Source organism: Seriola lalandi, unplaced genomic scaffold (genome assembly GCF_002814215.2).
Source record: "Seriola lalandi dorsalis isolate HSWRI2012SDOR001 ecotype SW California unplaced genomic scaffold, Sedor1 jcf7180002054678, whole genome shotgun sequence".
Lineage (NCBI taxonomy): Eukaryota > Metazoa > Chordata > Actinopteri > Carangiformes > Carangidae > Seriola > Seriola lalandi.
In genome coordinates this window covers 1,190,748-1,205,160 of record NW_019525231.1, presented here as the reverse complement: position 1 = coordinate 1,205,160, position 14,413 = coordinate 1,190,748, and the positions used below count along the sequence as shown (strand labels likewise).

Genomic DNA, 14,413 nt, shown 5'->3' with positions numbered 1-14,413 from the left:
AACAGACACATACATGCAACACACAGCACAAGAAGGCATTATTGAGGAAGGTTGGCACTGGCTGTATCGTATAATTCTTTTTTTGATATGGAGCAAAAAGCACACGAAAAGAATGAGAAAATACATAACAATGGACATAAAAATGGACTTCAAACTATAGTCGTGCGTGAGTTTACGCCAGTGGATGAAGCGGACGTACAGCGGATCTTTTATGAAGGGCTGATGGAGATGGTACCGGACACTGCCTTCAGAGGCTTGAGACATCACCCTGAGAGTCTCCTGATCTACACTGCTATGACAGGTAAGATAACAACATAAATGACACCTTTCTGTGATTGGCTCTGCAGCTCGGAAACAATTTGTAAGCGGTAATAGAATTACACTGATCAGCAGCCCTGAAGAGGAGAGTGTGAAAAGAGCAACCAGAGAAGATTTTCTTCTTTAAGATATATTTTAAAAACATTTTCTTGATTGCTGCAAAAACAGCATTAATTATTGTGTTTTCCATGTATGTACAATATATACACCGCGTTCCAAATTATTATACAAATTGGATTTAAGTGTCATAAACATTTAATTTCTTGTTTTTCAATTAAACTCATGGATAGTATTGTGTCTCAGGGCTCTTTGGATCATTGAAATCAATCTCAGACACCTGTGATAATTAGTTTGCCATTACAAAGCAGCAAACAGGTATTTGAAGCCGCTTGTGTCCCGCGAACCTCAAGGTGTAGGATCCTCCAGAGATTTGCAGTTGTGCATAAACCTGCTATTCGGCCACCCCTAAACAATGCTCACAAGCAGAAACGGTTGCAGTGGGCTCAGAAATACATGAACTAGACTAATGTTCAAACAGTCTTGTTTACTGATGAGTGCCGTGCAACCCTGGATGGTCCAGATGGATGCAGTAGTGGATGGTTGGTGGATGGCCACCATGTCCCAATAAGGCTGCGACGTCAGCAAGGAGGTGGCGTTTTGGGCTGGAATCATTGGGAGAGAGCTGGTAGGCCCCTTTATGACCTCGGCAAAGTATGTAGAGTTTCTGACTGACCACTTTCTTCCGTGGTACAAAAAGAAGAACCGTGCCTTCCGTAGCAAAATCATCTTCATGCATGACAATGCACCATCTCATGCTGCAAAGAATTCCTCTGTGTCATTGGCTGCTATGGGCATAAAAGGAGAGAAACTCATGGTGTGGCCCCCATCTTCCCCTGACCTCAACCCTATTGAGAACCTTTGGAGCAGTTCACATCAAAACAGCAGCTCTGGGAGGCTATTCTGACATCCTGCAAAGAAATTCAAGCAGAAACTCTCCAAAAACTCACAAATTCAAGGGATGCAAGAATTGTGAAGGTGATATCAAAGAAGGGGTCCTATGTTAACTTGTAACTTGGCCTGTTAAGATGTTTTTGATTTAAATAGCTTTTGATTTCAGTAAATATGACCTCCTAATGCTGCAAATTCAACAAATTACCATTTTTGGTTCTTTACTACCTATAAAATGTTTTGAAACTCTATTGTGCATAATAATTTGGAACAGTTCATTTTGACTTTTATTTTTGAAAAAAATACTGTTATCATTGGGAGGTTTGTTCGATAAAATTTTAATTATACTTTAACGATTGATGACTTGAAAATTATACTGACTGTCATTTGCATCGACTATTTAGAAAAATCTGAGAAAAATAACATTTGCATAATAATTTGGAACGCGCTATATATATATATATATATATATATATATATATATATATATATATTAATCAGATATAACATTGTGTTTGTTCTTGCTCTGTTGTGTTGTTTTCTTGTTGTTGGCCTCAACTTTAGATTTTTGTCACACTCACACATCTGTCCATATCTTATCTCCGGCAGTTCTATGTTTTGTCATTACCATGTGTTGGTGGGTGATAGGACTCCTCCCAGCAATTGTGCTGTGTGGGCGCTACTTCTACAGCAGACGTGTCATCCATGGTTACCTGGAATGCGCCATGAGCAGAGACATGGGTGACATTGAAGGGTTTTACACGAAATCACCAGGTATATATTGCTTATTTTGTAATTTCATTTATATTTCATAGGCTGTATGCACTGAAAAGACTCTCTACACCTATTTCTGACTTACAGTGATTGTAGATATTGTACAGTACCCAAGTAAAATGTTTCTGAATCGTAATTCCTCTTGTATTTCCCATTAAAGCATGCCAATACATAAGAATGACCCACTGAGCATAACATAGTCAGTGTTTTCTAATCCTGTAAAGCCAGACATCTTAAGTTTTAATAAACTATAGTAAAATATCAGTTTGCATATATACACATGTATCAACTAAAATGTATTGAATCCTGTTTCCTAGTTCTGTCAAAATACTTTTTTATTTCAAGGCCTGAAAAATGTTAAAGGGCCAAAACAATCAAATTTTAGCTAGCAAAAACTTATCATAACTGTTTTGTTTAATTGATAATTACTACAAAAGTTGTTCTTTCAGTTGGAAGCCTTGGCATCTATGTTTACTGGTCATCTACAAATGTTAGTAGATGATGTAGATGAGATTAATGAATGAGATTAAAAATTTTAAATATATACACTTTAGCCTTATTTTGTCGATACTGGCTGGATACTGGCTGGCTTTTTTGTAACAGGATAATTTAAAAAAAAAAAGTTTTTTTTTGGTGTTTGATTTTTTGACAACATCTCTAAATGAAATACAGCATCAGAATTTGTAAAGGAAATAACGTTAAAGTTCTGGACTTAATTAATTATTGTCTGTGATGTCCACCAGCTTTAACGGAGATGGAGACAGATATTCTATGTCTGGTAATATGAAATATCACAACTTATTAGCTAAAAAATATAAAATTAGATCATATGAAACACAATTACAGCAGTACATTACATCACTGAAAATTAGCAGCCATATTGCTGCTAAAGTTCACCAGTTTATATAACTGGTGAACTTGACACTGAACTGGTCTTTCTGAAGTAATGCCTGATAATGAACGAACAGGAAGTACAGACCACAAACCTGTAATAGGTTGAACATGGAAGAAAAAGGGCTTTGTTCTTGTTCTTTAACTTATTGGAAAAAAGATGAATTATGATTTAAACTGAATGATTATTGGATGATATTTTGTTTTATTCGCCATGTTTATGCTGTGCCCTCCACATCAGACTCCTGTCTGTGGGTAGCAGTGCTGGAAGGCAAAGTGGTGGGTGTCGTAGCAGCAGTCGGCCAGCAGAAGTCAGGAGGTGCTGTCGAGCTGCAGCGGATGTCTGTTGACCGGAGCTGTCGGCGGTGCGGGGTAGGGGTTGCACTGGGACGGAAAGTCCTGGAGTTTGCTGCCGCTCACAGATATTCTTCGATTGTGCTGGGAACCACGGCGTACACAACGGCTGCCCACCAGCTCTACCAGCGTCTGGGTTTCCGCTGTGTGGGGGTCACCAATGGGTACGTCACACAGGACGCAAGATGGTCCTTACTGCAAAGAATATTCTATAGAGTCCGCCATCACCACTACAGGCTGGATGTGCCAAATAGCAAGATCATTTCAAATGGACAACACTGATCTTTCTGACAGTGACAAACAACAGCCTTGCCAACTGTTCAAATGCTTATAGTCTGCAGCTGTGTGGCTGCGTCCCAGTTCAGGGGCCGCATCCTTCGAAGGTTGCACATGAAGACTGCCTACGTCACAGCAGCACAACTAGGTTGTTCCATTTGAAGGGCTTCAAATGTGGCCTTCTCTTTCTGGGCAACGAAGGCTCAGACGGGTTAGTCTTTCGTGGCCCGATGTATCCCAAGATTCATTGCACGCCGGTTATGAAAATAATCTGGCAACAAAGAACACCAACAGAGAGCCCGATGATTAGTTTTTAATTTTGTACTGGGTTTCAGCTCAGTTTAAAAGTTACATGTTGTCAAGGTTGCCAGGCAACACGAGCTGCACTTTGTGATACAACAGATGCACAGCTGGTGACGCAAAGCGAAAATCCTCTGTGGGCCAGACCTTGTCATTACAACTCAGCTTTTGCAATCTACGACCGCTACGAAGGGCCACATGTTCGTGAGCCACGTCCTCTGAAGGATGCAGCCCCTGAACTGGGACACAGTTCATGTCTAGGTTGCATTAACTCGCTTAATCAGGTTTACTGCATGGCCAGAACCTTTGACTTCTACGCCACAACATGAAGGCTCACACTGAACGTAAGCCTGGAACCTTCGGCCGGTTTTGTTAGTTTATTCAAACAAAATGGCCACACTCTCAAAAATGTTGAAAAAGAGAGAGTTATATATGAATGAAAATGCAGACTACATGGTCTGTCCCCTGAAGTTCAGTTTTATATCACAGAACAGTCTCAAGATACAGATTAAGCCACAAAATGTAAGATTAAAATAAAATCACCACAGTTGATAATGGATCTTCTGAAAAACTGGAAGACAGCTGACCAAAATTTCTGACATCCAGTCAATCATCCAAGAGCCAGATTGTTGCTTGTTCAGATGATAATCAGCCGTCATGACCCACCTCAAACTGCACGTCAAACAACAACTAACATGACAGAAATTCAGCCAGAATTTAAAGCTCGTTTGGAGGCCAATTCTGAGCTGAAAGCAGATTTAATCCATTCAGAGTCTGGCAATGACAAACCATTTATTTTGTTATTTAGGTTCAAGGATTTGTGAGAATTGTCATTTGTAATGCTATGTGCAACATTTTTTTTAAACAACATATTTTATTTAGTTTCAGTTATTATAGTAGGTCAGTATTGCCTGTCCCATTTGAGATTCCTTAATATAATCCAATATGTATAAATGACTAAATAAATATGTTATACAAATACAAGATGTATTGTCTGTTGTATGTGCTGTTTCTTTGTCTGCTTGTGTTTGTTGTATGTACTTGTCCTTTTGTTATATCTGGCTGTGTTTTTCTTTTTGGTCTGAGATCTTGATCTGAATGAGGTTACCTGACAAATAAAGGTTGTTATGTACTACATTTCTATAAAGGTGAGGGACTCACAAATTCACTTAACCCTCGTATTATGTTGAAAAAAAATTACATTGATTATGTTGCGGGTCATTTTGACCCGTACTGTGTAAATGCACGCAAAACAGCCAAGAAAACAGGTTAAACTAATAACCAATTTATTTTAGATTATATAAACATTTAGAAAAGTGACATACAATACATTTTTAATTCCAACACTATATTTAAGAACTATTTTGTTTAAGTTTTTCCCTCTTCACAAACACATTTCTTTTTAACTTTAACTTTAACTTTAACTTTAACATTTTCTCAGATTTTTAACGTTCAACATTTTCAATAAGCCTGTGTATATTCTCATTTGTCCAGGTCTAGGAACATTTTCAATGTTCTCCACTTGATGTGCAGAATGTTACTGTGTGCTTTCTGCAGATGTAATTCTTGCATTTCACACAACAGGTACTTGTTTTACTGTCCTCTCGGGAGGGACAGACCTGGCATCTTTTCCATTTCTTTTCACCTGTGTCCACTGGATGTTGGTTGGGTGACCTGAGCTTGACCTTTTCAATGACAGCTGTTGCTGCTGGGGATCGAGCTGGCCTGGCTCGCATCTGGATCTTGGGAGTGACAAGTGCTTTGCCGAGTTCTTCCAGGAAAAGCCGACGTTGGAGATGTGTATAAGAGACAGCTCCACTACACATCAAAGTGTCCAGATTTTACAAACCAGTTCATGACCCTAGATGAGGAAAAGTCACCAAATTTCATGAAGGAAAAAAAAGGATAACCAGTACTTTTGTCAACACAAAAACTGAAACGGGTCAAATTGACCCTTAACATAATATGAGGGTTAAATGAATCAACTCTAAAAATGCCACATCTGCCAACTGAATATTGTCTTTCAGTAGACCTGGCCTCCTAAATTCCCACATCCTCACTGATTGTGAAAAATACAGCCGAGATAACAGTGTAACAATCGAGCAGCTCTGCCAGGACTCTTCACTTCCTCTTGCTTTGTCCTCAGTTAGACTTAATCAGTGTTAAGACATGTTGACTCAGCAAGAGTGGTAAGGGTCATCAAAGTTTCTGTCTGTTGCTTCTGCTTGTATTTTATCAACAGGTCATACCCAAGTCCTATGAAACGATAAATGAAGAAATGACCACTAACATTCATAACATGAAACTAAATGTTGTACTTTCTCATCTATCAGCACCTTAAGCGCTGTGGGTTAGTCGACCACCATTTTACCTTTCAGTTCAGTTGAATTTGGTTTAAATGTCTGGGAGAACTAGTCAGAACCGTACTGTAGGCTTATGTATATGTTATTGTGTATGATGTGAAGTAGGCCTACAGCATTGTAATGCATTGTGTGTGTGTGTGTGTGTGTGTGTGTGTGTGTGTGTGCGTCATCATGGCAGAATGTGGTCCTGGAAACACCTACGGAAGCGAGAGCGATCAAAGAGGTGGTTTTGAGTACCGGCTGGTGTGAGCCTGCCTCTCTCCCTCCCCCTGCCTTTCCTGTCTCTCTGTCACTGTTGCTATTGGAATTAATGAAAAAATAACTTAAGAGTGAAAAGTGATGGACTCGGCTGGGACGCATTTGTTGTTCAATGCCCCAATTGTGCTCCCTGCCAGGTTCATCGCTTTCTCAGTGTCCCCTGGAAACACTTCAGTTGTGTTGTGAGTATTTGCAGCACATGTGTTCTCAAGCTGATGATGTTCTCTGAATTTGTGTGTGTTTTGTCTATTTGCATGTTTTCTTAAGTTGCAGTGTGTTGAGCTCTCAGGGCCACCGGGCCAAGAGGAGCCACTGAAAAACTTTATTCAGATTTATTGCACAATATCAATTTAAAAGATGAAATGCCGTGCTATGGCTCTTTTCATATCTTACAAATTCAGCATGTTTCTTCTGAGGGTGAAATAACTTCAAACAATTTCATGCATTAAAAACTGAGCAGACTTGACCCAACCACAGGCAACAGATATACAACTCATGGTGTCCCTCAAAATCTGCTCCACAGACGATAGTCTCATCTAATGGCAAACGCTCATTATTGATGTGTGTGCAGCTCTCCAGTACGGTCACGCTCATGTACCCTGTGATATAAATAAATAAATATAAAATATTTCCTTTTTAAGATCCCACCAACAGCAGCATGTTTCTCAGTAGGCCTGTCACCCTGTAATATCAGAATATGTTTCTAAAAAATATCTACACTCAGAAATACTCAGGTGATTCGCCAACATTTTTACATGGGTGCAAACAAGTCCAAGACCATTTCAAACAGAAACACACAACATTTATATGAATGGAGGCCACATACTGCCATTGTGGTAGGGTAGCGGGGGAATGCAGCACCTACATTCCTCAATGCAGCTGTGTGTTTCCTGGTCATTGTCCTGTTGTTATTGCCTCACTGTATGTTCAGGATGGGTTGAGTCAAATAGAAAACGCTGATATGCTGTATTACCTACAGCATGTGATATTCAAACAGTCACCTGACTAAGCATGAGTTGTTGCGAATCCATTCGAGCTTTGGAAATGTTAGCTCCTTCCTGACTGTTCCACTATTGTGTTGTTGTGATCCAGAACCTTGAGCCTAATGGTGCGATTTTCAAACACAGTGGACACTGAAAATATACTGCATGTAGTGTGTAACAGTAAGAGTGATGTGGGAGCGCAACTAATGTTATGATTGAATTTACTGCATTATTAAATAATATGAAAATGTCCATCAAGTTCAAATGAATATGAAGAAAATAAAAAAATCTCCGCCTGCTCTATGATCGCAGTAAGATTAAGAGCAGTAAGCGTTGTTTTCAACTTAATCAGGAAACTGGTTTTTGGAACAAAATTTGAGCAATCGACCTGACTCTGACTTTTCCACAGTACGTTGTGCATGTTCAGCATTTTCATATTTTGCGAAATCGGTTCTTCCTCATAACATAACTTCATGTTGTGAAATTGGCAAATAGTTGCTGCTGCACTATGTAGAACTCTCAGTGGAGCAACAAACAACAACAAACATAACAAAACAAACATGACAAAAACAACTTTATCTCCCACGATCTCAAACACAGCACGGCTCAGTGGTATTCACCCAAGTGCCACCGTGGCCTGAGAGGTGGCAGGTGTTTCATTTCAACCACGCACAAACATTCATTTCACAAATAAGTTCGTTTTGTCTGGTAAATAAAGTCAACTGCAGTTATTATAAACACTGGAGCAAACATTCACCAATCCACCATCAATTAGGGGCGAGGGAGGCTCTTGCTCCGCCCACTGACCAACCTTCAATTTCTGCCCCACCGGCCTCAAGTGCCAAGGAAAATACACAAGGATTTATTGTGAGTGCAGAATTTCATGAAGCACAAGTGAAATGCTTGTGCAGGGTGCAGTTACAGGAAGTTATTAGGTTAGGTTTTACTCTTTGCACAAAACATATTTCCAATTCTTTGACCGTGTTCATCTCTACAAGCGCAGGTAAGCTATTTTTTTTATATCGTACATTCATGGAATTTGGTTCATCATTATCCACTGCTGCACTACAAAAACGCTAAACCTTGAAAACCAACTTTTATTTTAGAAGCAATCAGTAACAGAATAAGGAGTTTCAGCACCTTGACAATGTACCGAATACAGATGTTTCAATTCAAAAGTAACACAAGCTCTAGACTCTAGAGACGAGAGGAACTTAGTGGAGGCCACAAAAAGAGGAATATAAACAACAGAAATAAATGAAAGGAGATACATTTTAAGGGAACATTACTGAAAACTCAGCAGCTATTTCAGAAGTTAATGCTACTGTTTTTTTTTTTTTGGTGTTTTTTTTTTTTTGCAGATGCAAAGATGAGTGTGGAGTACCATGCCTCTGCTGTTACAAACATGGACATGGAGGACAGTAAAATTGGATACAAACAATTTTCAGCGGATGGCAGCAAGCTCCGCTGTACAGGTAATTAAGTAGGAACTTCATCTATTACCTGGGTAATGAACCTTGGATGGCTGAGACAATGACATGACAATAAAGATGGTTCCCCTCAGCTCTACAGAGCTTTTAATCAACTTTCAGTGCCCACTTTTTTTGTTTTAGTCTGGTCTCACAGCTAAGAGATTGCTGCTTGCCTCTCTCCACAGCTGAGAAAACGTAATTGTTTTTGAAATAGTTTGGAAGATTTTTCATACCTGAGAATATCCCACCTTCATAAAGTATTTGATAGAAAAGATCTAAAAGGAACACTAATGGAACCAATAAATTTACATTAATTGATTTTTTATTTTTTTGGCTTTTTGAGGGGCAGCAGGATAAGCTGTTAACACAACATTGACATACTGTTACCTTAGCAACCAATTGGAAATTTACACAAAGCCAGTAAAGCTAATAGTAAAGTTAAGTTAAAGTAAAAAATACCAGAAAATTAATAAAACAAACAAACTATCTCAAAAAGTTTTTACACTTGGCTGGTAGAATAGTTTGTATATCTACAAAACAAAGTGCAACAAAGAGCAGTGGGAAGAGACTTCATCAGAAAAGATGAAAACATCAGATCTTCGGACCAATGACTGACATGTACCTGTATTTGTATCACATTTTCCTTATTCATTTCATCCATGTGATGTTTGACTGGGGCTCTTTTAATTACATACTCGCTTCTCTGCGATGGTTAATAGCATCTAACTGGAGGATTAGTGCCACCAGCTGAGGTTCATTTGTCAGATCACCAGAAACATCAAGTGAATGCTAATGTTGTTCCAGGTCTGTTTGATGCATAAAATGGCAACAATTTGCAAACAACTTCATTGCTTCATTGTCTTACAATTGTTTTACTGTTGAAACGGGGCATTTTGGCAGGACCAAGTCAAAAGAGTGGAAAAGACTAAAGAATCTAAGCTTTGGCTACTTCATTGGTACTAATCACTGAGCAGCGCTGTTTAATAGCTCTATAGGATTTATACAATTGTTGAATGAATGGGATGAGGTATATTTGAATTTAACTCTCAGGATTAACAAAAAACACACATTTATGTCTACTTATTTCATCCACACACATAATCTCAATGTAACCTCTAAATCATCTGGTAAAGTCAACATTATATAAAACTTCATATTTATGTGAGATGAGTTTTAAAGAATTAGATACATTTCTAAAATAACAATTACCTAGGCAGCGCTTTAGCTTGATGTGTATCCTCTGTATAGTATTGTGGAATACTACTGAGAATCAATCCAGATGAAGCGCGTAACCACAAGTTCCTCAGTTCACTTCATCAAATTGAAGTTTCTCTGTCTATTTTGGTTACTGTCTCTTAGTTTATATGTTGAGAAACAACCCATACAAGATTGCCACAGCCTGCCTCGGGATCCTGTGTGTTCTCCTGTTGGCTGGTGCCATAGGTCAGAGTGTCCACTGTGAGTCTTCCTCTTTGTTTCTGTCAAATAATCACATGTCGTAGGAAGCTGTCAAATGTCATGGCAAAATAAAAAACTGATTGACAACATATTGTTTTTCTCCTCTCTGGCAGACCAAAAAGTAGAGCAAGACCAACAAAACAACCTGTACGCCCTGAGTAAAGAGAAGGAGGACCTACAGGAGAACCTGAAGACAGTGCAGAAAGAGAAGAAGAATCTTGAAACCCAACGTAATCAGCTACAGCAAAATACCGAATACTTAACTAGAAGGAGAGAACAAATACAGACTAATAACAATTTACTGTCTGAGGAAACAAACAAACTGAAACTCAGCCAAAGCCAGTTACAGACCAGTAATGCTGCTTTAAGCAAAGAGCTTGAACAGCTTAAAGCCAGTAAAAACCTGTTGGATACTAACAACAATGCCTTGTCTAAAGCCCGAGACTTGTTACAAAAACAATATGATTCAGTGGTCAAACGCAAAAATATGTTACAGACCAGCTATAACTCAGTGACCAGGGAGAGGGACAATTTACAGAACAAATTCAATAATGTAACCAGATCAAAAGAGCAGCTGCAGCTGAGTTACAATGACTTGATTAAGGACGTAGAACATTTGCAGGACAAATACAACTTCTCTAACAGTGAAAAAGACAAGCTGGCAAGCAGTCACCAAAACCTGACATTGCAAAAAGACACTCTGCAGGAGACTTTCAACACACTTAAAAAAGCAACAGATGAATTAAGGGCTAATTATGCATCCTTGGCTCAGGACAAAAAAGAGCTTGAAAGCAGCTGCGAAAACGTGACTGTGGAGAGAAACATGCTGAGGGTGAAAATCGAGAACCTGACTGTTGAGCGAGATCTTCTCCAGGGAGAAGCTGAGAAACTGAACGCAACGCTCTTAGGTAAGTTAAAAAGAAACTGACAAACGTGTTATTTAGCAAGATGTGCTCTCACCTGGAGACAGCTGAAAGCTCCGGTAGTCATGTCATCTGAATAAAAACCAATCCAAACCTCTTCAAAACTAAACATGTACTACAATTCAAAGCTTGTACACACTTTCGTCTCAGTGTTTGGTTATTAACCAATGAATATCACATTTACAGATAAGAAGTGTCCCACTGGATGGAAGAAGTTTCAATACAACTGCTACTTCACTTCTGTCGGCAAGAAAACCTGGAGCCAGAGCAGAGAATACTGTCAGAACAAAGGAGCGGACCTGGCCATCATAAAAAACGAAAAGGAAATGGTGTGTTTATGTTTGCGCATCATCAGTCATCATGACTGTACGCTGAAAGGTCGCCATATAAATTTAAAGGCATCTTTCTACATTAACGCTTCAGTAATTAACAAAACATTTAACTGCAAGTATTAACAAACTGGAAGCTAAACGAAGCTACAGGTGCTTCTAAAAATGCAGCAAACAAAAATGTAACTATCTAATGAAGGAAAAAAAACTTCTAAATTTACTCAAATGTTTGAGTCAATGGCAAAGAATTTAATGATAACATATGTGCTAACAACAACAACAATAACAATAATGTTAAATGTGAATCTGATCCATTTATCTTAAGGGCGCATGCTTGATTTGCAGGTTTTAGGCCATATGTTAGAAAATCTTAGATAATTTGTTAGAGTTTATAATATTTTTTAGACACGAATAAACTTTTATTCCAACCTTGAATTTAAAACAGACATATTATATATATATATATATATATATATATAATATAACTTGTCAAATTCTTTAATATAAAAAGATAGTGTAGCTATAGGGATGTATATACATAGGCCATATACATATACCCCATCTATAACTTTATGTATGGCATGCTAACAAAGTAAAAATATGTCTTTTGTTATCTTAATGTGCCTCTTTATTTGTGATAAACATAAAGTTTGCAATAACTTTGAAATGTATGTCTCTTCCCTCGTAGGCCTTCATCAATGGCTTGTATCAAAGTGACAAAGAAGTCTGGATTGGACTGACGGATGAAGGGGTAGAAGGCCAGTGGAAATGGATCGACGGGACACAACTGACCACAGCGTAAGAAACTAAACGCACATCCTTTTAACATACAAAATTAAAACCCTCGGAAATGTCAACTTCATCTGCCCAAGCGCAGAGCGGTATTTGTTCTTATTTTGGATGTCTCTCCTCGTCCTCTACAGGTACTGGGGTAAAGGTCAGCCCAACAGCTTTGATGGGAGGAACCAGGACTGTGTGGAGTTCTGGCATCGTGCGTCAGGGAATGGCGACTGGAATGACGAGAACTGTAATGTAGAACAAAACTTCATCTGTCAGATTTAGGTTTCCCGCACAGGGAGGACCAGAGCGTTTGGCTAGATTGCACTAATGATCGTCATGTCATATCAGTGTATTACAAAAAAAAAAAGAAATGCAGCAGTGCTAATAGCTAAAGCCTGAAATGGACTGGTTTGCAGTGGGGAGTTTATTATGGAGTTAAATTTAGCAGGCGGCCCAGCAGATGCAGGTTGATGTCAGGTGTTTGGAGCAAACTGTCTTGGTGATTTGGAACCAGCTTGGTTTAAAGGGGACTGAGATTTCCATTGATATCTGTACACACTGTAAAAACTATTTTGTGTAATAGTAATGCTGTGTAATAAGTAATATGTGCCTTTTGATGACTAGACATCCACTAACTGAATTTTCTAAAGAATGACGAATGATAGCTGGATAATTTACAGTTTACCCATATAAAGAAAAAGAACCTTCCAGATAATGTTATGATAATTTGCTGCTGTGATTAGCTGATTCAATGACTAATGAATGCAATTCCCAAGAGCAGTACTCATTAATTGTTAGTTTACTGATGTTGGCTATTTTGTACTCATTGTTGCTTCTTGTGTGACCAGGAGGACACTAGCTCACTCAGTGGTGGTTCACACTGATTCATGGGAAATGGCCCCAGCAATAAACATATTATATTACTACTGTATTAGAAATATCCATTGAATTGGTGCTTTTACTACATGTGACAAAAGGCTGTATTGTATATTTTGAACTTTTAACTTTAGTAAAAACCTACAATGCTAATGTTGCTCGCTGTAGATGGCTACATTTCAGATATTCCTGAGAAAGCTGCTCTGACCTGTATTTATCGCCACAGTGTCAAAGTTCGACCCACACTGCCCCCGAGAGGATAACCATCTGCGACCTTAAACAACAAAACGGCATATAGTGTCACAAGAAGATGAGCGTGTCGCATTGTTGCCTGAATCTCCTCCACCATTTGGCCTGGCAGTCCCATAGCCAGAGATCCTACTCATTCCTCTCCAGACCGCCTCCACATTCTTTGATGAGTGTGTTCTCATTTCTCTCTCTCTACTGTAGATTCTCCCTCCATTTTCTTCCTCCTCAGATCCTTTTGGAAAGACTTAATCAAATGCCTCACCTAACGTGCACAGCAGTTTATTAAAAACACAATATTCACCCACATCAAGTCAGGGTGACTTGATCTCTGGGCACATCTGATCTCCTTTTTAAATTTTTTTCTTTAAAGCAGCACTTGAATTAACACGTAAAGCTCGGTTTACTTGTCACTAGCCTGTTAGAAAGGTTGTATCTTTAGGTCATTAATGTTCAGTTTTGTGCATTAATGCGCTAAATGAGTGCTGTGGATTAAATGTGCTAATTTTTTGGGGAATGTGAAAATGAGCTCAAGAAGGAGGCAGTATTGCACCAAAAAGCTGTTTTCCAACTGCAAAAAAACATCAGAAGAAGAAGGGTTTTACAGCGGCACATGCGTCCTGTGTCTACTGCTGGCAAATCAAACAATGCAGCTACTGGTACTGTAGCAGTAGCAGTTTGAATGAACAGAAGAGAGACTTTAATGAACAAATCAGCGCAGATTACAACTGGAAAAAAATCCTTTTTTATGCAAATTGTGTCGACCAAGTGTGAAAAAAGTCTGAAATTACACATTCAGTTGAAGCATTTTAAAAAATATGTCTGCAAGTGAAGGATCCATGGCAGATTTAGATATGGACGACT

The 14,413-nt window shown here is 38.8% G+C and overlaps 2 protein-coding genes across 3 annotated transcripts; both read left to right on the top strand.

The window, feature by feature from the left end:
- LOC111666665 (N-acetylaspartate synthetase-like) lies at nucleotides 1-4,845 on the top strand. Of its 2 annotated transcripts, none has more exons than XM_087178204.1 (3): nucleotides 1-301; nucleotides 1,915-2,040; nucleotides 3,173-4,845. In XM_087178204.1, the coding sequence occupies exons 1-3, from the start codon at nucleotides 88-90 to the stop codon at nucleotides 3,565-3,567; spliced, it is 735 nt and encodes a 244-aa protein (XP_087034330.1). In that variant the 5' UTR covers nucleotides 1-87; the 3' UTR covers nucleotides 3,568-4,845. The 2 variants fall into 2 exon arrangements, with proteins under 2 accessions (XP_087034330.1, XP_023277820.1); XM_023422052.2 differs by having other exon boundaries at nucleotides 1,876-2,040.
- A 3,467-nt stretch (nucleotides 4,846-8,312) lies between these two features.
- On the top strand, nucleotides 8,313-13,456 carry LOC111666664 (uncharacterized). Its single transcript, XM_023422051.2, has 7 exons — nucleotides 8,313-8,468; nucleotides 8,827-8,940; nucleotides 10,297-10,395; nucleotides 10,509-11,303; nucleotides 11,505-11,647; nucleotides 12,336-12,445; nucleotides 12,571-13,456. The coding sequence occupies exons 2-7, from the start codon at nucleotides 8,835-8,837 to the stop codon at nucleotides 12,707-12,709; spliced, it is 1,392 nt and encodes a 463-aa protein (XP_023277819.1). The 5' UTR covers nucleotides 8,313-8,468; nucleotides 8,827-8,834; the 3' UTR covers nucleotides 12,710-13,456.
- The last annotated feature ends 957 nt before the right edge of the window (nucleotides 13,457-14,413 follow it).

What these genes read in the sequence shown, in the direction of transcription:
- LOC111666665 (XM_023422052.2), top strand. Translation starts at nt 88, where the DNA reads ATGGAGCAAAAAGCACACGAAAAGAATGAGAAAATACATAACAATGGA. An exon ending in GATCTACACTGCTATGACAG is followed by an intron (nt 302 to 1,875) that starts GTAAGATAACAA and finishes TATCTCCGGCAG; the next exon opens with TTCTATGTTTTGTCATTACC. An exon ending in GTTTTACACGAAATCACCAG is followed by an intron (nt 2,041 to 3,172) that starts GTATATATTGCT and finishes CCTCCACATCAG; the next exon opens with ACTCCTGTCTGTGGGTAGCA.
- LOC111666664 (XM_023422051.2), top strand. Translation starts at nt 8,835, where the DNA reads ATGAGTGTGGAGTACCATGCCTCTGCTGTTACAAACATGGACATGGAG. An exon ending in TAAAAAACGAAAAGGAAATG is followed by an intron (nt 11,648 to 12,335) that starts GTGTGTTTATGT and finishes CTTCCCTCGTAG; the next exon opens with GCCTTCATCAATGGCTTGTA. An exon ending in GGGACACAACTGACCACAGC is followed by an intron (nt 12,446 to 12,570) that starts GTAAGAAACTAA and finishes CGTCCTCTACAG; the next exon opens with GTACTGGGGTAAAGGTCAGC.